Raw genomic sequence first — 26,459 nt, forward strand, 5'->3', positions numbered from 1 at the left:
TTCGTGTATTTAATTAGATTAATTAGCATCGGCCCTCCCGTTCATACTCTCGATTACGTTTCCCGCGTGAACCGCACAAGCCGGATATCGATCAAACGTAATGCGATACTGAGGCTTTGACCGTTTTCCACGGTGTGTTTCGTTCCCCGGGCTCGTCGTCCTCAAAGGCCCGAAAAAGAATTCGCTCGATAGACTTCGTGCGCTTTGCCTTCGCCATCCGTTCCAATTTGTACGTTTCGCTCGCGTGTCCCGCGAAAATAAGAGCGTTGCCCCCCCGGTCCGGCCCGGTTGCGAACACTGTCGCGAACCTAACCGGACGTGTTCGAACTCTTACGAGTACCCCCGGAAATTGAAACAACCTTCGGAAGTTTCCCCAGCCAAATAAACTACCGGTTTACCGTTGTTTCATTATTTTCACGTTGCTTTAGCATAATCTCAGTTTTCTTCGTTCAAGATCGGTCAAGGTCGTGATGTTTAAGGTCGTTGAACTTGTATCGACGTTGAACGTTGCATAACAAAAAATAAATGTTATATTTTTCGTTAGTGATTTTTCTCGGTTTTCTCTATCGAAGGTTATTCAAGGTCGTGTTTTCAACGAGCGCATAATGAGTCAGAACTTTTGTTGTATCGATTTTTTAGAAGATTGCGGAAGCTCGTTACACGTCTGAAATAAATCTGGAATAGTAATAGCGATTCTTGTCTCGGCCCGGGATACAATGGTTGTAATTCAACGTTATCCTAAATCTCACTTGCCGGATCTTAATTCCGTTGAAGTTCTGCAGAACGAGCTAGATAAGTAACGTAAAGGGCCGAGATTTTTCTACAAGAAAACAACAATAATGAAAAGCATGGATAAAATCGTTGGACAAGGTAAATTATTTGGAAATTATTGGAAATTATTCAAACAATTCTTTCGCCTGGCGGAACGACCTTGAGTGACCTTAGGAAAACGACGTATAATCAACGAACTTAGTTTGAAGAATCAGTCGTAACGATGTCTGTAGAAATGACGCAATTCGTAAACGATAAAGTTCTCGATTTTATATAATGGTAATACTACCATAATGATTTAAGCATTTTTTAGTAAATGAATTATTCATTTCTCTCGTTGCTCTGTTCAGTGTTGCAACCAATAAAATATTCTGTGACCTCATCCGCAGTATTTAGAATATTTCTGGCGCTACACGAACCATCCTTCTTCAAAGTTCCGTGTCGAAGATGTCCACCAATTATTTACAAACGATTCGAGTTATATTTACAGATCAAGCATGAAGTATTTACGGAAAAATACTGCTCCCTTCTGTGGAGTACTCGAGACTCGTTCGAAACCGTCCGGTCAGATTCGAGCCAATTTAAAATACACTCGACCCCATTCATAAATCACGTTATTAATTATCGAATAGAACACTATATAATTGATCGACAGGAGCGACGAAACCGAAGATCCACGGAGTCCGCGTGATCCCCGTATCAATTCTCGATCCCCACCAGGTGGCATTCTCGTTTCACACGCGGTAAGCTTAACGACTCGATATAACAACTTCCAATGTGGATTATAAAAATATTAAATCTTTTATAATACGAACTAGTTAACCTATATGATATGTAAACTCACGGACCAATGTGATCCATGGGACGGCCGTCCGTGCGATCCGCTCGATCTCGGGAGGATCCACGAGAGCTCCCGGGAACGATCGTTTCCTCGGACGTGCTCGTCTCTATTTTATTTTGGCCGGCGTTACTGTCACTTCGTGTCGACTGTGTGTCTGTGTGCGTGTATGTACAGGTCGTTCCAATCATGTTCAACCATCGAGGTTTACCAGCACACACTTGTAAGATACTCTTCGTAGAAACCAGACGAGCAACAACGAACATGAGTGGATAATGATTATTTTGCTGCTTTATTTATTATTCCAGATTTGAACTGATTTCTTGCTGCTTTGTTTATGTTTTTCAGAGATTCTTGTGCACCTAACAAATGTACTTTCACGTAGTTAAGCAACCATGCTATGAAAGATTTGCCTCATTATATCAATTCGATCATGTTACACTGATTGTACCAATTTTAACTGATTTCTTGCTGCTTTGTTCAGGTTTTTATAGATTCTTGTGCACCTAAAACAAATGTACTTTCACGTAGTTAAGCAACCATGCTATGAAAGATTTGCCTCATTATATTAATTCGATCATGTTATACTGAGTGTACCGATTTTGAATGATTTCTTGCTGCTTTGTTAATTTTTTCAGAGATTCTTGTGCATCTAACAATTGCGCTTTCATGATTAACTTTCATTGATTAACTAATCAACCGTGTTATGAAAGATTTGCCTCATTATATTAATTCGATCATGTTATACTGATCGTACTGATTTTAACCGATTTCTTGCTGCTTTGTTCAGGTTTTTATAGATTCTTGTGCACCTAAAACAAATGTACTTTCACGTAGTTAAGCAATCATGCTATGAAAGATTTGCCTCATTATATTAATTCGATCATGTTATACTGAGTGTACCGATTTTGAATGATTTCTTGCTGCTTTGTTAATTTTTTCAGAGATTCTTGTGCATCTAACAATTGCGCTTTCATGATTAACTTTCATTGATTAACTAATCAACCGTGTTATGAAAGATTTGCCTCATTATATTAATTCGATCATGTTATACTGATCGTACTGATTTTAACCGATTTCTTGCTGCTTTGTTTATGTTTTTATAGATTCGTGAGCACCTAACAAATGTAGTTTCATGTAGTTAAGCAACCATGCTATGAAAGATTTGCCTCATTATATCAATTCGATCATGTTACACTGATTGTACCAATTTTAACTAATTTCTTGCTGCTTTGTTCATATTTTTATAGATTCTTGTGCACCTAAAACAAATGTACTTTCATATAATTGCCTGTACTTTTCGAACAGGTGTCGCTCGTCCACACAGATGTCCGCCAATTCCTTTTGTCGGTTTCTGCGCGTGTATTCGCACAAAGTGCAAGCAGACCTGGACGATTGCATTTTGCAACGAGCTGTACATGCTTGTGTATGACCTGTGCTCAGTGTAGATGTCGATGCAAGTCAGCCTTGCCTGTGTGTATGCAGGTCTGTACCATGGAACAAGACATGCGGTCTTGCGCGCAACCACGTGGAGGAGTGGGCAGCAGTATCGCGATGGATCATTCTGCTCTCTTACGGGAGATCGATCGACCTAAATACCCGGTCGTACAATGTGCTCGAATTCGTTCTCTCTCCTCTCCTCCCTCTCTCTCTCTCTCTTCTCCTATCCGGATAACGAGCTCAGAGTCTTCTCTCCCACGATTCACCTCCGATAACACGTCCTTCGATCGGATGCACGTGGCCGTGACTGATACAGAAGATCGTCCATCCGAATTCCACCCCAAAGTTCGATCCCCAAAACCGTACACTACACTGACAGATCATCCCGTCGCATCTACCCGCAGCCTTCGACTCGGATTCCTGTTTGAGAAACGATATTTCTCTATCCCGACGATTTTTACCACTGTCCAGACAAATGTTTCCGAGTGGTTTCATCCTTGAAAAAAGGATGAATTCTCACTCCGACGAATTTCGAGTGGGAAATGTAACAATTGGAGACTTATCGCGAATCAGTGATTTTCAGGAGCGTTTCAAAATTTTACTTTGACGAATTTTAGTTGGATATTGTCGGACAATCATCGTCAGACTGCGGATCTTTTTATGCGTTTATAGCAAAGTTGAGTAGATTATATTCAAAATTGTTGTAAAATTAAAAAAATTGACAATGTCGATATACGATTTCTCGTATTGAAGTAACATTCAATTTAGTTTCTGTTTCTTGCAATCGATGCGGACCATTTTTATCTTCCATAAAGATCCGCAGTCCAACCATCATGAGTGCTGAAGTATTTCTGATCTCTTTTTTTTTCGCAAAGCAAGCTATAGTCACTGCTAGAACTTCATCTATAGCTTGTGTAATGCACTTTGCCTGGCAAGCAGCACCCACGATCGCTTTTTCATCGTGTTGTTTGTAACAAACCGATCGAGGATTGCCAGTTGATGCGAACGTTTGTCAGCCTTTGTTTGGCAGCTAGGATCCGTCGTAGCTTCAGCAAATTTAATCCCCAACGGCGATTTACGGTAAATATTAAGACCGATCTCTAAATGGCGGAGGTAAGACTACACAATTGCTGTTACGTCGACTGTATTGTCATCCCCACCTCTGTTTGTCCTTGGGCTGCTGAGTAATTGGCTGCCGTTACTCGACGGAACCCAGCAGACCAGGTACCACTGTATTCCTAATACGATTCCAGCCTGACGGACGATCGATTCTCTGCCACGGTCCACTAACTTTCTGCTCCTCCGAGGATATCGATAGTCCTTCGAGAGAACGGGAGAGAGAGAGAGACAGACAAAGAGAAAAGGCGTGTCTCTCATCATTCCTGCGAGCGTTGTGCGGTTTAAGCTAATTACTTGACTGCGGAAGGTGATTACTTGGTCTGAATAGAAAATATGCAATTGGGACGGAGGAGATCGAGTTTCATGGCTTCCCATCAAGATGATCCAACAGTAAAGGAACTGTTGCCCTTTCTTGTTCGCTGAAAATTACTCTCGGAGGCACGGATGAATATTTTGCAAACGAAATACGATCGATCTGTTCAAGTTCTATTAAAATTTTCACCATTATTTTCGCGTGTTTTTGCAAAATTTTCACATAGATGGATGAACCGTCTAACACGTTCCGTGCCAAGCCGTTTTTGCTTGACTTATCGTTCAGACCATTTGATGTTTTGATTAAAGATTGATATATTATCACTAGACTGCGGATCTTTATGCAAAATAAAAATTTTCTTCGTTAAATTATCAGGTCGTTAAGTATGAAATTTGACAATTGTGTTTGAAATTTGTGTTTCATTTGTCCAGTTTCATACTTAATGACCTGATACAAGATTTAACAGTTTTAACAAATTGAAAATAACGTATGGATGTTCTTGAATTGTCTTAATGTTTTTGCTGTTTTAAATTAAAGAAATTCTACAGTCTTAACAAGTTTGTTACAAAATATATGTTTTCATCGCATTAAATAAATACGTCAGCGTGTATCATCGGTGGTACACGTGGCACGGAACAGTGTTACCAATGTCTATTTGAACGTTCCAGCTGAATGAAAAATCAAACGTCGTCGAGAACGAAAAATCGCGCGGATTTGCGGAAATGGAAACACGTATACAGTTGCAACACATGCAGCAGGCTGTTGATTAAGGCGGACTGTTAATTTCTGGGCAATTATTATCGTTCAAGGACAAAATCTTTTTCCGAGGCTGATCGATCGAGCCTGAGCGTCCACGGGGGATGCATCGAAAAAGCAATTCCGAGCAATTAGCACGCGAGGACGAACGGGACGCGGACGCGAGAGGGGCTCAGGATCCCCGATAATAATGAAGAGAATCCTGGCCGGGGCATATATCCATTAAATTGCATGCACTCGATTTAATGGCTTGACTCGTTGCCACGAGCTCTCCAGGCGGCCCACTCGAGTTCGCGTGCTCGAACACCCTTCGCACCGGAGAATCCCACGGAATTGTTGCACTTTTAAGGAATCGAGCATCTCCGTTGTTCTTGCCGACGCCAGAATTCGATCGATCAGAGTTCGCTTTTTTTTTCTAATCGTGTCTGGGAAGCCTTTTCACGCGGGAAGCACGATTTTCTCAAAACCTCGTCCTCAAGAGAGGAAGTGAGTGAAGAATTTTCTGGAGAATATAACGTAACCGTGCCGAGGATTAGGAATAATAATTTCTGGAAATCGTTCAATTTGTTCAATTATGCATCCGCATATTATCTTCGCTGGCCGAAATAATTGAACTTATTATACCGATGAAGTTTGACATTCGATCGCAGTTCCACGCGAAATATCAGTTTACCGTGCAATTTATTAATATCGAGCGTATGCTCCACCGGAAATATCTGAACTATCGGGCGATATTCAAATCTGTTATAAAATTGTTCGTCGTGCCTCCGAAAATATCGAAGACAACTCTTTTCTCCTCCGTCAATCGCAGCCTTTTTCAACTGTATTCAATACATTCGTTAATTTGAGATTCCCTAAAAATAACTATTCCGTATAACAAAGACCCTGAATTCATCTCGATCACAATTTTCCTCAACTGATTCGAGCACATTGATACGATCTACCAGTAAGATCGCCCACGATCATCGGTCTACAAATCCCACGTCGATTTTACAGCTAACCAGTCAAATATAAAAGGTACTCATCCTGATCAGCCTTGATTCTCTCCACGACGAGGTTTGTCGGAGCACTCTGTTCCCCAAGAATCTTCATTCAAACCCGTTAGCATGTTACCAACTATGCACTGCCAGGTGGCATAGTTGGCAGCACTTCTTCAAGGAAACTTCTTCTTCAACGAAGCTGTTCGAATCTTTTTCCAGCGACGTCTTCAAGATGTATCCATCTCACTCGATGCTCAAGAGCATCAAGATCCTCGTTCTTTTCGAAACAACCTTCACTCCCAGCTTGGACGATGTTCAGCGTGAGACACTTGTCGAGCAATCGCCTGGGATCATGATCTTCCAGGTTGTCTACAGCGACTGCAATCTTCCGGGAATCGTGTCGAGTAACCTTGTTGACGTCCTCAACTGCGACGCGCCTCGGGCCAGCCGAGTCGACGCCTGATCGATCATCCGATTTACCGATTCTCCGATGCGTCTGCTATAAGATGTCCAGGCGCTGGGAGTCTGTGGTACGCTTCGTCGAAGGGGTTCCTTGAATTTCATATTTGAAATCCATAGTTTTCGGGAACAAAGTGTTCAGTCAAAACGATGATCTTCATGATCGGCGAAAAGTGCTCCTCTTGTTCCAGGCTAGACGAGCCAGTCCCTCTACGACGGTTATTCTTCGGGCCAGCCGAGATCCTCGCCCACGAGCTCGTAGAATCGTTGGTTGTGTTCGTTGAAGAACCTCCTCAGCTTTGTGACGACCACCGGGCTGACCCTTGGATGCCGTCTCCCTTTGCTCTCCTTCAAGCATTTCTCCGAGGTCTCGTTCCGCAGGCAGTAGAAGCCCTTCGTGTGGTTGAAGTAGAAGTTGTGCCTGCCGATTCGCGGTTCCAGGCCCAGGAAGCTCTCGATCCTTCGTAGCTGGGGCACCGGGTCCTCGATCAGCTGGTCCCCGTTCACGATCAGGATTTGCTCCCTGGAGAACACCTCCAACCATCGGTGCATATACGTGTGATACAGCGAGATCGCCACCGGCCTGTACGACTCGTTGATGCTGCCATCCGGACGTATCACCAGCTCCTCGAAACTGCGTGTCGCTAGCTGCTGTTGTTGCTGTTGCTGTAGTTGTTGCTGCAACACGGTGCGAGGTGTGCCGTTCGTTATCGTGGACGCAGTTGCGGCGTGCGTTCGCAGCTGCGTGTAATCCGAGATCGCTCTGGTTACCGGCTCTCGGACTATCAACAGCAGCTTCACGCTGGCGTTCATCGCGCGAATCCGCTCCGGCACCTGCAACAGACAGTTGTTTCGTTAGAAGGGAAAGAGGAGAGATTCGTGTTTGCGACGGGGTGTCTTAATCACAGATAAATGAAGTGAGAACACTGAAGTGACAAGGCATCTGGCTGAAGTAGCTGAAGTGAAAAGATATCCAGCTGAAGTAGCTGAAGCGAAAAGACATCCAGCTGAAGTAGCTGAAGTGGAAAGACATCCAGCTGAAGTAGCTGAAGTGGAAAGACATCCAGCTGATGTAGCTAAAGTGGAAAGACACCCAACTGAAGTGAAAAGACATCCAGCTGATGTAGCTACAGTGGAAAGACATCCAACTGAAGTGAAAAGACATCCAGCTGATGTAGGTGAAATGGAAATACATCCAGCTGATGTAGGTGAAATGGAAAGACATCCAGCTGATGTAGCTAAAGTGAAAAGACATCCAACTGAAGTGAAAAGACATTCAGCTGAAGTAGCTGAAGTGGAAAGACATCCAGCTGATGTAGCTAAAGTGGAAAGACACCCAACTGAAGTGAAAAGACATCCAGCTGATGTAGCTACAGTGGAAAGACATCCAGCTGATGTAGCTACAGTGGAAAGACATCCAGCTGATGTAGCTACAGTGGAAAGACATCCAACTGAAGTGGAAAGACATCCAGCTGATGTGGAAAGACATCCAGCTGATGTAGGTGAAATGGAAAGACATCCAGCTGAAGTAGCTAAAGTGGAAAGACATCCAACTGAAGTGAAAAGACATTCAGCTGAACTAAAAATACATTCAGCTGAAGTAGCTGAAGTGAAGACATCCAGCTGAAGTAGCTTAAGTGGAAAGACATCCAGCTGAAGTAGCTTAAGTGGAAAGACATCCAGCTGATGTAGCTGAAGCGAAAAGACATCCAGCTGAAATAGCTGAAGTGAAAAGACATGCAGCTGAAGTAGCTGAAGCGAAAAGTCATTCAGCTGAAGTAGCTGAAGCGGAAACACATCAAGTGTGTTTGATCGCTCTCACCTCTGGCGTGACGAAGTAGCTGGGACTCTTCTCGATGGTGATCTGTCCCCGGAATGAGTACGGCATCTTTCGACGATACCATTCGAGTCCCTTGCCATAGTTGTCGTCCCGGTCGAAGAAGTGGACCTCGCCGGCCGCCTTTTGGATCTGCGGATGAAGGAAGAGCATCTCGAGGAGGGCCCTGGTGCCGCATTTTCTCACACCGATGATGATCGCCTGGGGCAGGTGCCGGCTGGTACGAGGGAAGTGCACTTTGCTGGAGAAGAGTAGGGGCGGTGTCGCTCGCACCTGCGACACCAGCTCGACGGTACGACCCTCGATGGCTGAAGCTGCGTGCAAGCTGTAGACCGCACTGTCGTAGAGTATGTGGAAGGTCAGAAATAAGGAGAGGAGGACGACCGTGAGGAACGCGGCGGCCATCTTCGGTCTGGATATACCGACCACCAGGATGCAGTCCGAAGCGTCGCCCTCGGCCGGCCTCATGGCGGAGCGGGACATCCACCTGCGCAAAAATACATCACACCTCTGTTAGAAATTTACAGCATGTACGGTTTTTTTAATCAAATCGTGTAAACGAACCATATGAAGAAGGAATTTACCGTTTTTATGCCGTCATCGGATATTTTTATCTTAGATTAACCTCTTGATTAAAACATCCTTATCCCCAAAAACATCGTAGAAGGGAAAAGAAAATTTATATTTTTTGCATGGCTACATTTATTTTAATGCTTAAATATTGCTTACTAGACTGCGGATCTTCATGCATTTATGGCTTCTGAAAATATTTTCAAGAAAAAGTAGAACATAATATTCGACAAAATTTAGTACAATTTTGGTTTATTTTAGATCTGCAGAGGTTAGGGTAAGGTTGTTCAAGTCGGACACCCCAGCTTGTTGCAATTCAGGTAAAAAGTTTTTATTTCGCATAAGGATCAATTATTACAAACGAATCAAATTTTACTTCATCGAGAAAGGAACACGTAATATTGATTAGACTTCGTTAAAATCTTCATGACAAGTCTGAGTAGTTAAAATATGGCTAGGGGTTAATTCTGCGATGGAATTTTTGTCGTAAAAACAATCTTTATGAATCCAATTTATAAATGCATAAAATCAGTCTAATACAAAAATATTGCCACACATTTTATACGGTTTTTTTCTTAAGGGGTACGACTTGAGCAACCTTCTCCTACTACCACTGGAAATAAGATTCTATTTCATTTCACTTTCTTACAATTCGTCTACGAAAATTGAAGACTGCAAAAACATCCGAAGTCTATTCATAAGTTTCGTTTCATTTCCGATTTACAGAAAGCATCGTTTAAAGAAGAACCATCTTTTTATTTATGATATTGGGACATGCAAGTTTTGGTTAAAATTTTTTCTCTCCAGGAGAGAAATAAAGGAATTCCCTTCGAAGTCGTCCGTAAATTATCGTATTAAATCGGTATCGATGGTTTCGCCGATCGTGTTTGTGTGCTAATAAATTTTCGTGGCAATTATACGTGTACGGAGAAGATGAATGCGAATGAAATTCGATGAAGTCGTAGCACGCGGCCTGCTCGCCGGCTGATCACATGCCAACGACCGTGTAACCCGTTCTTATCAGTATTCATGTAATGATCAGTAAGTACGACGGTCTTAATAATTCTTGTGGCGTGGAGCGCATAAATTATAGGCGGCGCGTGCAACTAATGTCGATATTGCGTGTTGCCGGTACGCGTGTCGCCGAATTTAAACTAGCTCGACGGTCCTCGGGATCCTGAGACGCTTTTCGAACCGAAAGAGGGAGAGTATCGATGATCTAATAACAAATACGTGTCTAATATTTGTCCAAGAAATAGTTGACGCATAAGTTTGATCAGAATCATGTTTCCCCGTAAGTTCACCTCGGGAAAATGCAACGCCGCCGGTCCCGAGAGTTTCCTGTAGGTTAAGCGTCTACCAGATTGTAATTGAAATGTGATAGAATAAGTGGAGTCGAGGAAACGGGACTGTTCACCGACGGAGCATTGTTCTCGAGTTGCGTAACTGCCGGAGCTCATTACGTTCTTGGTTCGATCGAGCCACGTTTGTTGAGGATTTAGAAGCCGAGCTGCGCCGATGGCCAGACAAAGGACGTCGTTTCAGTGAAACAGTGGATGATAATGAAATTACGGTTCACGCGGAAATGCTCCCGGAAATATATGTGATACGATTTATTTGTTGACGGACGACCGTCGCGGACTTAGCAGGCGAAAATATCCCTTTTAACCTTCTCTCTGTATAAGGGATCCAAATCTACCCCAGGCTGACGAAACGGAAATGAGAAGTTGAAATTTTCAATAATTTGGCAATGCTATCTGTGATACAAATACTGTAAGAGTAAAGGATGTTAAAACTCTAAATATTTATGGAACACACAACTGAGAATAACAATATAAACGTAAACTCTTTTATAATTAATTGCGTAACCGTAAATAACCGTCGTTGAACGCGTCTTTCTGAATGTTTTCTCGACGTGATGTTTTGTTTGTCTAACTATTTACATCGTTGGTTACGTAGTCAATCGATATCGCATCAATTGACTCACGCACACACACATATAATACACACATACAAATATTATTACACGCATGCAGAAAACATTCAAAATCTCGCTCCTACAATACTTTTGCAGAAAATTTTTTATTTCTGCTCTAAAAATGTATGGGGTCCATTTACAAAGCTTAGTTTCGTTGGAGAGTTCTTTGAAAATGATTCGATCGAGAAAATAAAAGTGCAGTATTTATTTTTGTACATTATTCGGTTTATATAAAATAATTTGGAAGTTCGTATGCTGATTGCCGGCGTTAAATATGGCGACTGTGGTCTCAATGGCGCTCCGGCAGTCATTAATACGCGGCGAAGTTAAATTTATAAATGTAAAGTAAGCAGAGTTGATAGTTGAAAATCTTTTGGCGACAGTATCGTAGGTGACATTATTTAATCCAAGGTACAATTGATCGGAAATGAATTGAATGCGATAGTTATGTTCGTACGTTATTCAGTCTGTATAAAATAATTCAGTGTTTCGCACTGTGACTACTATGGCGGTCGCCGGCGTTAAATATGGCGACTGTGGTGTTAGCGGTACTGTGGTAGCCATTAATACGCGGTGACGCTAAATTTATAAATTTAAAATGAACGAACTTAACAACTGAAACGTTTTTTAGCAGAATACGTTATTTGATCCAGGAGACAGTGATTCTAACAGGAATTCCATCCAACATTAATGTTTATACATCGTTTTATGAAAATCTGAACACTGGAGGAAGAAAAACTGCTTCGAATAGAAATAAAATAAAAGTATTATTCGTCCATAAATGTTTCACATGACAGATCGACGTGAATACATATACGTATTTTGAGTAAGGTAGTTTGAACTTCGAATATAATGCGGAACTTAGTAGTTCATGTTTATTTCACGGACAGTATTTAATTACAACCTTCAGCAGAAGTTAAGGGAACATTGTGAAACTGAAGACACATTAAATCCCCTTATGAGCGTCATCGTAATTAGGATTTATCTCGACGGAACCGCCAAGATCAAAGGATTACTCCCGGTCACATACAAAAGTTCTATAAACTTTCCGAAAACTTTTAATAAATAGGCGAAACAGCGCGAAATTCAAGATTAAAAATCGAGCAATGTTTTAACGGGAGTGTTTAGGTGTGAACTCATTTATGCTCGGATAATAAATAACACGCGAGCCGTTATCTCCGCTCGTATCTCCATACAAATATTTCCATACTGTCTCTGATAACTATGCGTCGGGAAGAATACAAATTTTTCGAGCGTATCCAATTTTTCCTTCGTGGAAATTGCATGCATATTCTTCAGAAAAATATAGATATACATGCCTTCCTTGGTGCAACATTTTCATTCATAAAGATATGGAAATCTTCATCCATAAAAATAATTTGCTGTTTGTATGAAATTTTCAATTTAGTAGAAACTTATGCCTTCTCAAACTTTCATTTAGCACTATCATTAAAACAAATCTGAAAGACTGCGAATCTTTACGCGAACTCCCATTTTCAAAGATCATTTTACAAAAGGAAAAATATTTTTCTCTACTCGGAAGATTTCCAGTGATTAAGATGAAATAAAAATACCATTGATACTCGTTGATGCACACATGTTCCATAATTAAATAATGATCTTACCCCGTAAAGAAACACGATGCAAGCAGATTAAACAATCGCCAATTTTCTCCACTATTTTTCTAGAACATGAACGGTAAAAGGTGCTCGCACGTGAACTAAACTCAGGGTAGAATGTCTAACGTAATTAACCGGCGCGATGGATCGGTTTCGTCTGGATAGAAATCTGCGCAATGATTAACGGACCGGGGGAATTAACAGTGGCGGCCGTTTGCGCAAACCGCATCTCGAGCACAGACGAGTTTTATCGATACTGCCAGTAACAATAAATCAACTGGGAAGCCCGCATTCACTCTCGCGGAACCGGCGCGTCGGATCTTACGGGAAGAGGAAAATGTACAGATAAGAGTAATCACGCCGGTATGCTGACATCAGCTATCCGATATACGCGAGTGTCTGGTAAGTGATATTAATTAATCATTTCCCTATGCAATTAGCAACGAGGACTAATCTCACGCCTCGCGGCGCCTCCTTAGCCTCGAAGTGGCGCAAATCACAGTTTTTAATCAAACCGTGTAAACGAACCGTATCAAAGGAGTTGTCGGAGATATTCGTTGGATATTTTTAATCTTAGATTAACCCCTTGATTAAAACGTCTTTATCCCCAAAAATGTCGTACAAGGAAAAAGAACCCCAGCTTGTTGCAATTCAGGTAAAAATTCAGGTTTTATTTTATCAATTATTACAAACTAATAAAATTTTACTTCATCGAAAAAGAAACGCATAGCATTCATATTTGTTGGACTTCGTTAAAATCTTCACGACGAGTCCGAGTAGTTAAAAGATGGCGAGGGGTTAATTCTGCGATTAAATTTTTATCGTAAATACAATTTTTACGAATCCAATTTATAAATGCAATAAAATCTGTGTAATACAAAAACATTGCCACATATAATTGTAACTAGAAATTAAATTTTGTAGAACGTAGGTAGCAGCGGTCTTCTACGGTCATGTTTCCTTGCATTAGTGTTTGACAACGCGTGCAAAATCGTCGGATTATTTAGAAAAGTTTGCAACAGACGGTTCGACATCGCTAAGGGAATCGCTCGGACACCTATGACAAACTGAGCTCTCTCACATACGTGATCGCGAAACTTATCCGAGCACATTTTCCCAGGGATAGGGTCGCGCGATGTTGCAACTCGGGAAACATTGGTTCCGCTTAAATCGATAAATCAGCCGGGTTGCACGTTGTTTCTGCCTCGGGCAACCAAGAACAAACCGCGATGTACACTGCGCCGCGCCGGTTAGTGTGCACCGTATCGGCCGAGGATAATCGTGTGAAAAACAATCGACTTTGATAATTCCTCCGGTAATGTATCAGGATGCTGCGCGTGGAATCGCTTCTTTCGTGAAGCTCTGATATTGGATGCACTCGAAATAACAAACAACATGGAAGCTATCCGAAAAGTTCTGTGGAGACAGTTTCGTTAAAAAAATGGAGAAGCGAGGACGGTAATCAGGGAATCACGCAGATAATGTTGGTTAAATAATCATGGTGAAGTTTCGTAACACTAGAGAATTTAATAAGAAACTTTTACTGTACGCTCGGAAACTTTCGTATAACGAAAATAATTGTGTCAGAATTATCCCACTAATGGAATCCAATGTAACCGGCGCGGCGCGGCGCGACGCCGTGTTCTTCGAATTTTTCAAACTACTTATTCAAGAAAGTTCCCAGCAATATAGTATACCAGAGGAAGTTTTAAGCAATACGGTTCTCGAGCCGAGTAATACTTGGAAATGTATAAAGAATAATCCCGGTGTGCAAAGTCTGCATTAACGCGGCGCTCGCGAATGTTAATGCCCGAGACGAGGAAGCTGAAGAAGAAGAGGTTATCGGAACCCAGGTTTCTAAACGGAGAAGCTCAACAATTTCCAGAGAAAAGAAACTTGATCTTGTTGCAGGTCTGATACCGTACAACTACTAACGACATGATCCAAATAAAACAATTCGGTATTTCGCGCAGGGACTGTCGTGGCAGACGCGTTAAATATGGCGGTGCCGTTAGTGGCGCTCTGGCGGCCATTAGTGCGCGTCAACGTTAAATGCGTGAAAACAAAGATAAACAGGCATGAAAATAAGACAACTCATAACAATAAATGTTCTAAAAATTCTAAATTTTCAATTTATGCACTTGTTGGCTGCGAAATGTTTTTCGTAATTGTACGTGCATACAAAAAGAGGCGGTGAGTAAGAGATTAAATGTAAAGAGTTTAAAAATTAAATGTTAAGAGATTAAAAGAATGACTAAAATTGAATTTTATTCCATTCTTAGTTTCTATAAATTCCTCTGACAAGAAATCTTTACAATAGACAAAAAGAATATACACAGTTTAGCTGCATACGACCAGCAGCGTCATAATAAATTCAGCCACAGCCCGTCGTTATCAATTCCCAGAAATCCAAATGGGAGGGAGCACTATCCTAATTCGACATCCCGAAAAATCCGGACTTAGCAATCGTTGCTGGAAGGTAGAAAGGATGTTATTGGCCAGCTGGAAGGCAATTCGGGGGAAACAAGCGGCCGTCGAAAAACCGCAGGAACGTTCTACTCTTTGGTTTCGATCGGTTGATTCTGGCGACCGGCGTCGTGGGAAAGAGAGATCAAGAGAAAGAGAGAGAGAGAGAGAGAGAGGGTCGGTCGGTTTTCGGCGGAACGCCAAATATTTATCTCGCATCGTCGGGACCTCTCTTTGAAAGCCCAACGACCGTATTATTGCGACAAATCGCAGTTCCGAGGGTTAACTTTCGTGCGAACGACCGATTGTTCAGTGACGGACGGCATTGTCCGTCACCGAATTCCTGCTAATCTATTTGTACCAGCCCGAAAGCGAGGACGCGTGGTTTTGCACACGCGAAAAGTGCTCCAGTATTTTTATTTCGTAGCGTTTTTCAAGTAACGCTCTGTTTTCAATGAAACTGGAATTGAGGACGACAAAAAACTGTGTAGTCAAACTACAAATGTGTTCTCACTGTCGCAATATCGCTGCTCCGGAAGTATAATGACGCATTTTCAGAAGAACAATGACGTATTTACATGGTTACTGTGAGGCTGGTATTTATTATTTTTTAAATTGAAATAACTTAACAGTTGCAACAATAAAAAACCCACAATGTCTATAAACTACTCTCATAGAAGAATTAAACCAAATCTATAGGCCCCACATTCTATTAAGACAAATTAGAATTATTTTTCTTTTGCTTGTCCTGTAAAATTTCAATTTTTGTAGTTGTGTCATTATACTTTCGGAGCAGCGATATATTCTTTATACCGTTCTATTACCTAATTTCTGGGAGACGTGTTAACAATGAAAATTATTGTTTTAAAAAAGGCTGAATATTAGATTAATCGCAGTTTGGGAAGAGTCCGAGGAAAATATTATCAAAAATAAGTTGAAGTCAAAAGAGACCGAACGAGAAAGACCAATCAAATTTTTCGGTCGTCACATTTTGTTTTCGTTTCTTGTTATACTTTCATTTAAAAACGAAACCTCGCTGGAACACACGGTTCATACATGAATATTTTCATCCTCGCTGTATGAAAATACAAAAAAATTGTCACTGTGGGAATACAACGATTGTTTGCATAGCGTGGCGATTTGTAAAATGGTTTTTGAATAATAAAAACAGACAACTTGGCTGTCTTTAGAAATTGCAAACAATTTCGACGTATTTTATGCAGTACGTAAAGAGGCCAATTACAGCAACATTTAAATGTTTATAGTACTTTCTAGTTACACGTAACATCCTTTTTCTAACATCTAGTACCAATGATAAACATTTCAGAAATAAGTCGTCCAGGTTTATTGTTGTACGAGTTATGTGTTTCACGAAATTACAAGCGACTTTATAGCGTTGCAACAAAAGGATCGAAACAAATGTCTTAACAAAATCGTTTTAATATTTCAGGTTCCCGAGTTCAGTTTCTCCTGGCGTTACACTTTGCTTAACCCGGTCAATCTCCTTTCGACGACTGGAACACCGAAGGAAAAAAGCCGGTCCGACCAAAGGGTAACAAGGGAACTTTGTCAAAGTATCCAGGTAATTAGCTAATTAAAGTTCCCGGAGCAATCTCCGTGACGAGAAGATCGTCGCTTTCCGCGGATTCTAATTGAACCAGTTCGCGAGATAAGGTCTTTAATTTTAACGTAACGGACATGGCGAGAAGTCACGAACCGGTCGACGCGACCGGATGCAATTAGGGGCTCGGAACGCCGCGCGTGGCCGGCCTGTCCCAAAAACTATACTTATCATAACTGCGGCAATTTGACCCCGCGAATTACATCGGGAATTGACGGTGTAACTGAAAACCTAGCGTGGTGTGTGTTTGTCCGGCGTTCCTAGAGAGCGAGATTATTTTTCAACGGGCCTGGGAATTTTTCCGGCGCTCGGCTCGCTCGCGAACCAACGACAAAGATCGCAAATTTCATGTAATTAGACCACGCTCGTCGTGTATTTATGGCAGTTACAGCGTAATAGAACCGAATAAAAATTCCGACACAAATTAGCGAAGTTATGTAACCGATGAAAGGGAAATTAAATGTTCTAAATGTTAACTTCTCGATGACGTTCCATCATTTCTATGGTCATTTTTTAACACTAACCATTTTCACAATTTTTATAACAATACGTGATTGAATAAAGAAATTTATTGAATGATTTCTGATGGAAGCATCTTCATAATTTCGATATTTAAAAAATGTGAAACCGGTCATTTGATTCGATAGTATTTTTCATTTTTAGAAGTTGAATTTAATTTGCCTACCGGAAGCCCATTAATAACATTTTCAACAATTATGCCGTACCAAAAGGAAGCTTGAGAATCATATTTTCTATAATAATTCTAAGCGAAACTATTCAATTAGGTTATTGCGGGTGAATTGTAGGTTCACGATTGAAATTGTAATTGCTGTTGAAGGAGCTATATTATTAAAGAATCCTTAGCCATGGACTTTCAAAAATTAGGAAATAATCGCCGGTAGATAATGTGTTAATATTTAAGAGCGTAAAGATTTTTGGGAACAATTTATAATAACCTATATCGATAACCCTTTTGTGACGATCGAAGCTTTGAGCTGAAAGGAAGCAGCAACGTCGACACAAAGGAAGAAAGGAATGTCGATCGACGATATCGCATTAACGATACTCTGCAGAATGTTTGAAACAGGAAACAGTGATTACTTCTATGTACACCGATCGAAACGCGAGTATGATACTCACAATACATCTATGGGGGACTGGGGAGACCACTCTCGACGAGGCCGTGCCTTGTTGGGCATTTGCGCTGGTTTGTTTGTTCACATCCTTGGGATATCTGGAAAACGATAAATAAGGAAATGTTAGACAAACATTTCTTACATATCTGAATATTTTAATATATCTTATTCAAGCACGTGAATTTTTATCTCGTAGGTAGTTCCAATGTTAAGAACGCGTTTACTTGTGCAAATTGCCGCGTGCACCCTTATTTCCATACGGATCATAGGAAAATATCTTTTAAATCGATATGTAAGAGAAGGTAAAGCTAGCGTGTAACCTACTTTTTCCAAAATATTTATCTTATTGATTTCGAAGGTACATTTTCTTTTTATCCTCACTGTTTTACGTGCACAGTTTCATTTTCTTCAAAATGCTTCGCTGGAGACTGAAGCCAGAAAACGATTTTTTATTATTCACGAGATCATTTTCCTCTCCGACGAATATTTAAAATACACAATAACACGAGCGGCAAATAATGCAATTTTACTCCTCACTGTGTGTACACTTCATTAACAAACATTAACAAACTTCAATTTTAATAGACTGCGAATGTTCGTGCACTTATGAAAGAATTGGTTGGTTGAAATATAAAACAGTTAAAGTTTAAAGAAATCTAAGAATATTTTAATGTTTTTTTCATCAAAATGATTGAGGGATAAAATTATTTTTATTCAACCCATGTTGCATAAAGATTCGCAGTCTATTCACTATCCCCTTGCCGTATTTTAACGAGTCAGACTCGTGTTGAAGATTTGAACAAAGTCTAACAAATGTAAATGTTACTTGATCAACATTTAAGCATTGAAATAAATGTAGCCATACAAGAAATATGAATTTTCTTTTCTCTTCCACGACATTTTTGGGGATAAAGACGTTTTAATCACTGTAACTATAAAGACAATTTGACGGAAAATATAAAACTCGCGAACCTGAATTCGAGACGCGGAGGAGAAATAATGAAATAGGAACGATTCGACGAAAGAGCGTCGATACGGGCTCGCACAAAGCACAATTCCGTTGTGAAAAATCAGACGGTACCGAGAACAATTCACCGGTTACGTTATTGCGTTGCGAAATGAAAACTCTGGTCGGAAACGGCGCAACTTTTTCCCCATTCCGCACCGGCTGACACTCAACCCCTCTTCTCGCAAGAGTTAAGAGCGCATCGTTGTCCACGGCCGCCATTATCGCGGCTCGGGAAACTTTCCGATTCATATCGCGACCTGCTGTGCCGCGGACAGACCGGACCGTCTTTAACTGAATATCTCTGTTAATTCTTTCTCTTTCCTGCGGAGTCTTCCTCTCGGAGTTTGGCTTCCTCGAGCGTCGTCGCTTTCGTTCACGGTGCAGCGACGCTCTGTGTGTTTAATTCTCGCGTCGCGTCGCCGTCGATTGTGGAACGCGACGCGAAAAATGATTCGCGTTCTATTTTAAACAATGCCTGCGCCGCATTGATTCCAAGACCTACTTCCGACGGTTCTGAGAGGGTGAACCTGCTCCGGCCTCCGTGTTCCGGAAGCTTCCCGACACCAATACCACACGCCATTTTCATTAATGGACACCTAGATTTCGTAGTCGAGATTCTAGAGCAGCTACTCCCTTTTCCATGAAAAGACCGGTGAAGATCATGTCCGGTACACCCACTGAGTCAAAGGCGCTTTCTTAGCAGTGCTGAGCCGACCTGTCTCTAGATCTTGCCAGGTTTTTATACCAATGCTTCACTATGTTTGCAGAAGAGAGTGGACAGTCACCCTACAACCTCGATACTACAGAAATGGCCGAGTATGTGATTAATAATCTGCGGATTTTATGCATTTATGAGAAAAATCGGTAGTTCCAATTTAAAACAGTGCACAGATTTAAAAAGTTTGAGAACATCCATTTATTAGTTGCAGCTTATGGGCGTCATTAACGAATGAAAGAAATGATTACTTGGCCCTTGTTTGTTGCAGTTGATGCAAACGATTTTTATTTTGTATAAAAAAAGTTCCGCAATATAGTGATTATTATTATACGAGCGTACTTTATTTGAATATTATTTCTAATTTATCGCGAAATAATATGTGTAAGCATTTTACGAAAGAATTATGTGTTCTGAATACAATATGCATGAATCTACAGGGTGTATAAAAAGTAATGGTCATCCGTCGTAGGGGTGAATCTACACCCATGGATCGGTGGACATTTGCCGCAAAATTGTTTATAATAAAGAAAATTGTTGTTAAAGTTTGTTTCTTACCACGCTTATACTAACTTGCCGTGTTGTTGTATGTTGTATGCGTAAAATCTTCTAATCGAATTTTAAACCTCTTCACATAGTCCAATCTTGTTGAAATTTTGTATACACACTTGCTTCCGACGACAATAAAAGTATAAAATAAAATATATGAAAAACTTTTTAAAAACCACGCTTATATATTAAAATGCACTAAAAAGGAGAAAATAATTTTTTTCCTGGTTCTCCATAAAATACCGAATACAGTTAAATGATTAATAATATTTTTCCCCAAAATTTTCAGCAAAATTTCTTCTGTTATAAAATTAGTGTCGGAATAGATAGAAAAAATTTTAAATAAGATCATGAGATTAGAGACTTATAAAAATAAAAGCATGGAGCGCTAAACTATTAGGTGAAGTAATCTTCGTGGGCGCTCGACGTTTTTATTTGTGTAGTCGCTAATGTCATGATTTTATTTAAATTTATATTAAATTTTTCTATCTATTCCGACACTAATTTTATAACAGCAGAAACGAACTAATTGCTTAAAATTTTGGGGAAAAGTATTATTAATCGTTCAACTGGTTTCGGTATTTTATGGAGAACCAGGGAAAAAATTATTTTCTCCTGTTTAGTGCAGTTTAATATAAGCGTGGTTTTTAAAAAGTTTTTTTATATATTTTTTACACCAATACCTTGTACTCATTGAGTAGAGAAAAAGTTTGAAAGGAGCCACATGTTGCAAACAAATAGTTATTGAGATATAAGCTGCTAAAGTTCTTGCAATTTGATTGTGTGGAATTATACGTATAGACAAAAGTCTACTACTACAGTCCATACGACCGTGTCGATGAGACAGAACATAATCGTGTGCGTGCCTTAAGCCAAACGAAGTTTAATTCATCAATTTGAAGTAGCAAAATATGAAAGATTACCTAATATATCCATTTTCATACATAAGAATATTAATCCTGGGTTATAAAATACTAATGTCTAAGTACTTACAAATGTTTCAGAATCTTCTGTTCCGTCGGATCAACAGGACACTGCCATTTACGCGAATACGTCTTGATAAGTGCGAAGCACAAAACACATTTTCCAAAATCGTGACAGCGAACGGGAAGAAGTTACTCCGACCACGGTGAAAATAATACTGCGGTGGTGACCTCGGTTTTTCGTGAATGGTTGAGGGTGGATTTAGGTGGGGAAATATTGCGTTTGTTAATTGGACGGTGGTGTGTCGGAAGGACTTTAGGTTGAGAAGTGGGGAAACTGTCACAGAGAAATTCCTTTTGGTATTGTCTTCGGTCGTCAATAACGAGATTAATAGGTACTCCGCTCGTCGCTTCGATGGATCCGTCGCACGTGTTGTCGATTAGTCGGGGTTGAAGATTCGCATGCGTTTTTTGCTTGCTATAACTGCCTTTACAGGTATATCGCCTAGTCCGCTGGAGGAACGGTGAGGTACAGGATTAATATTTTTATAACAGTGGATATAATGTATTCTTTCATATTTTGCAACTTTAAATTTATGATCCGAATGGGCAGGAGGACGATGACGTCGTACGGGCCTAGCGACGAATGTCCCTTTAAATTTCGTTTGTCGAGGCACGCACACGATTATGTTCCGTCTCATCGACACGGTCGGGTGGACTGTAGTAGTAGGCTTTTGCTTATACGTATAACTCCACACAAACAAATTTTGCAAGAACTTCAACAGCTTATATCTGAATAACTATTTGTTTGCGAAATGTCGCTTCTTTCAAACTATTTCTCTCCTGGATGAGTGGAAGGTGTTGATGTAAAGTACAACTTTACCAACAATTTTCTTTGTTGTAAACAATTTTGCGACAAGTTTCTCTTACAAGTGTCCACCGATCCAGATTCATCCAGAACCATTACCTTTTATACACCCTGTACGTAATGCTGAGGGCTCACTTCTTTTTTTATTAAAAAGGCAAGAGAAATTTCTTGTGATATTTTTATTGTATCGAAGTAGGTATTCAGAGAGTAAATAATGATAAAACTTTCGCCTGTGCAATTTAATACTTTCAATGCGTTTTTGACGATCTAAAACTCACCCCAACGCGAATTTTTAAAATTTCTTCTCTTTTTTTGTGAAATCTAAATATTACCTCTCTGGTAATATAAACCATGTAACCATGTAAAATAAACAATGTACAATCTTGTGGACAACAATCCTTTGGTGATCGAGATAGAAAAAGAATGGTCTTATTTTCACCGTTTATGAAGAATGATTTTCCAAATTCTGACATGATAAAAATATGAGAATAATTGACAATTTTGTTGGCGCACCAACGAGATTACATTCTCATTGAATTGTACAAATTTATTCGTCGTGAAAAACTGCCGCAGCAGTAGGTACATTTACCCTGTTAGATTGTTTACAACGAGGCACGAATACAGTTCGTGTTAAAACGATTTCAGCAGTATGCGATGGAAGCGGGCGATATCTGTCGCGAGCAGCTAATAGTTTTCTGAAGAGTATCGGAACCGGCGAGCGGCACCGAAGATCGATAGATCTCGTGGTCGGGGAGAGGTTAATGATGCACGCCGGGAGGAGAAACCGGTGTACACGATCTCTGGCTACGATGTAACACACGACATTCTTCCGCTTGCATAATGGCTTGCACCCGCAAGGCCGTGCAGCTCGTCCCGCGCGGCCGCTTTTCGCCGCCTTACATCCTCGACATGCAAACGGAACACGCAACCACCTCGCCCCCGCGATTTTTTGCCCTTTTTCTCTATTTCTCCCTCTCTCGTGTCGTCGATCGACCGACACCGGGGCGATGATTACGGGTCCCTTCTTCCCTTCGGATCTCCCGGCAATTTGCGTTGCGAAATTTCTTTCCACCTCGGCTCGACTTGCTTCGATCGCGTGGATTCGCGACTTTCCGAAACCCCAGCCATTATTATTCTACCGGATCCCACGTTACGAGGCGCCAAGGACTTCCAGCTGTCCTTATTGATTTTGAAGTCTCGCCTGTTTGCTTTGGAAACTCGTTCAGACATTTTTTGGGAAAGATTCCAGCGAAATAATGGCACCGGTTCTGTTGTGGTTCACGGAGAAAGTTACTGTTTTCTTCTCTTAGATATTAGATCAGTTTTTAGATTAACCCCTCGCCCTACGATTTATTTAACGCTTTCGATGATCAAAACGTTTTTTGTAATTCTTAATTTCCTACAGAAGGAGAAACTTCATATTTATTATACGCCTATATGTTCTCCAATAGCTGTATATTAAGAAAACCAAAATAGAATTTTATTTCAATTTAAAGGAAGTTAATTCATCGAATTAAAACAGGTTAAACAATCGACAGCGAAATTGGGAAATTCCCAACAAGTCGAAAACTGGTGCCAGAAGATATTTGTGAGTAATCAGAGAAGTTGTTTGTGTATAACATAAATCGGAATAGGTAATTAGCGACCATTCATGAAATCTCTCAATTAAAACGCTTCTTCCGCGTCAAAGAGCGCCGGCGCTTAACGTTTAACGAGCCGAAGGCCACGTCCTCGCCTCCTCGATTATGAAAAATCCTCTGGTCACAAGAATGCTTACCTTTTCTACGAAAACGACGGTGTGAACCGTTTGCAACTTTTCATATCGCCGCGGCACCATTTCCGGCGAATGCAATTACCGGTGCTGGCCAGCTATAAAACTCTCGTCCATTTGGCCTTGATCGGTCGCAAAATGCGCCACGCGAATTTCCGCGCGGACCTAGGTTCACCCCGGTCGCGAGAGGAATGCCAACGAAATTAATTGGTCGTGCCACGGATGCCTTTCGAGCCTCGAGGAAGTCGAACCTGTTCCGGATATCCTGATTGGCTCGTGCGAAACAATTTCTGTTCTACTATAGCCAGGTTTCGGTCAGAATTATGCACAAAATCAATTGCAGGGAAATTCGGAAAATCGTGGGACTGTATTTTCCAAATATTGATGATAGCACATTACCGACCGGTGATTACTGCATATTTTTGACAAATGTATGGAACATGGCTAAACACATTTTAATGGAACCTTCAATAGCAACTGTAATTTTCATTGTGAACTAACAAGCCACCCTCAATAACTGCTTTCTTTTGGTACAGCATAATTAGGGTAAACTGTACTACTGCTGGCACTGCACTAGTTATTGGCACTTTTAATTTAAACGGCAAATATTAAGAATTCACTGTATTATCTTCAACCCACTAAACATGTTAAGAAAGAGAATAAATTTCTATTTCAGTCCAGTTTGCTGCAATTCAGGTAGAAAATTTTTCTTTTGACGCGTTTATAACAGAGTTTGGCAAAAATTTACTCAACGATTGACGACTGAATTTCTACTTCAATCGTTAATCGCAATTAACAATTAATCTCCTCGTTTAGTCGTTAAAAAATTGTGGTTAACGATTAAATACTTATTAATCGTTAATTGCGATTAACGATTATTAATCGTCAATCGGATAATTGATTAATGATTAACTGCTGAAATTTCGAAATGGAATACGTAATCAGAACTGTATGAATACTGAAAAAAATGTAAACTGAGTTTAGGTGTATTGTCATTTGGTCCATGATACAAATTCTGTTTACGTGCTTTTATGTTTTTTTTCGATGATTCCTTTTTTTAATCAACGATTGACGATTAAATCAATCGATTGAATCAATCGCCGATTTTTCGACGATTTCTTTTTTTAATCGTATACATTAATCAATCAATCATGATTAAAATTTTAATCGATTAATGCCCAACTCTGGTTTATAATACGTGCACGTTTCAAAATTAGAACAGGTTAAAAATGGTCAATTTCTTGAGAATCCATTGTACATGCAGTTATGTGTTAACGTGTTCATTATTTTCCCTGCGCAGTTTTTCGGGAAACCGTGTAGAAAGAGTAGGGACACACCGGAACGATCCACAAAGATTGTAGAATTGTACTGCACTGTTCGATCTCGACCAGTGCATTGGTACTGCAAAGATTTAGCGTGGGACTGATTTATGGGGAGAAATCGGCGGCGTCGGTCGGCCCGGAAAGAAAAGAGCCGTTCGTTATCGATAAACTGGAATTTAAACGTGGATACGGTCGATTTTCCGATGGGAGATGGATGCGCGGGGGGTTGATCGATTGTAAGGCACGGGGATAGGATTCGTTTGTTTTTTTTTTTTGAAAATGGATGTGCGAGGGCCGAAAACGGGCAACCGGAAGGCAAAATCCGGGCCAGTGAAGGCGCCGGTAAGCGATCGTCGTGTCGGCGCCGGTTTGCAAACAACGGCAGCCGATGATCGATAACGGGGGCAAACAATGCTCGTCAAACTTTCTCTTCCGATGCACGTATCACTGCGGAAGAACGCGGCGAAATTCTTCGCGTTTGTTTCGAAACTATTCCACACCCCCTTCTCCGCGTTGGCATTGTCTCCGTGGGTGAAGCCACCTCTGCACCCTTTTGTTTGCCGCCCCCTCGAAGGTTAAGCTTGCTGAACCGCAAACAACCCCCTTCCCCTAATTTGTTAAACCGTTCTCGCACGCGAGACCAATTTTCACTGGAACTTTTTTTCAACAAACAACGGAACCCAGACGTTGTTACGGTCGTCAGATTGATTAGCAAAAAGCTTTCGGTTCGGTAATTCGTTAATTCGCGAATGTTACAAACACCGTCATCATAAAATAATTATCAGCTATCGTATAATGACTATGAAATTAACACTTTAGGGTGAGGTTGCTCAAGTCGTACCAGTGCTCAAGTCTTACCACTTGAATTTTGAACGAACTACGACGACAACAGCACATACAATGGCAAGCAAATATACATCTGAGTCAACCAAGTTGCTTTACGTATTATTGTCTGCCAGAAACCATAAATCCTGTCATCACGTAAGTTTATTTCAATTTTCCTATCATTTTCTGCATATGTTTGGTGGTTAATATTGCAAGTAAATTATTGATAAAAAATTGTGTTCCTTATTAAAAATAAATTCAGTAGAATTTACATAATCGTTTGGTCGAAGCTAAATCGTATTAATTTTATTCAGTTAGGTTATGTTTACTTTTTAAATTTAACTTTTGCCGTGTCTTAAGTCGTACCCATATGAGATTCCCAAGCCGTACTACCTCGTCAGTCGAAATAACGTCAACGCAGTATAAAGAAAACATAAGAAATGCGGTAAATAAAAGAAACGCAGTAACTAATAAAAAGGAATTGGCATTAAAAATTAAAAAGAAGAAAAGCGATTAGTTTTGTTTCATTTGTGGAGAAGATCGGGAGGAAAACATGATTCAATGCTTGAAATGC

At 40.6% G+C, this 26,459-nt stretch overlaps 1 protein-coding gene across 2 annotated transcripts in view; it reads right to left on the minus strand.

Annotated features, from left to right (window-relative positions):
- Positions 1-1,221: 1,221 nt before the first annotated feature.
- Hs3st-a (Heparan sulfate 3-O sulfotransferase-A) overlaps positions 1,222-26,459 on the minus strand; it is a 146,554-nt gene continuing 121,316 nt past the window's right edge. For both annotated transcript variants that reach the window (XM_076423173.1, XM_076423182.1), the window contains 3 exons: positions 17,908-18,001; positions 8,499-9,000; positions 1,222-7,510 (listed from right to left, as the gene is read on the minus strand). In XM_076423173.1, the coding sequence (XP_076279288.1) occupies positions 6,896-7,510; positions 8,499-9,000; positions 17,908-17,966 (1,176 nt within the window). In that variant the 5' untranslated portion in view covers positions 17,967-18,001 and the 3' untranslated portion in view covers positions 1,222-6,895. The remainder of the gene's footprint in view (positions 7,511-8,498; positions 9,001-17,907; positions 18,002-26,459) is intronic.

Source organism: Lasioglossum baleicum, chromosome 1 (genome assembly GCF_051020765.1).
Source record: "Lasioglossum baleicum chromosome 1, iyLasBale1, whole genome shotgun sequence".
Classification (NCBI taxonomy): Eukaryota; Metazoa; Arthropoda; class Insecta; order Hymenoptera; family Halictidae; genus Lasioglossum; species Lasioglossum baleicum.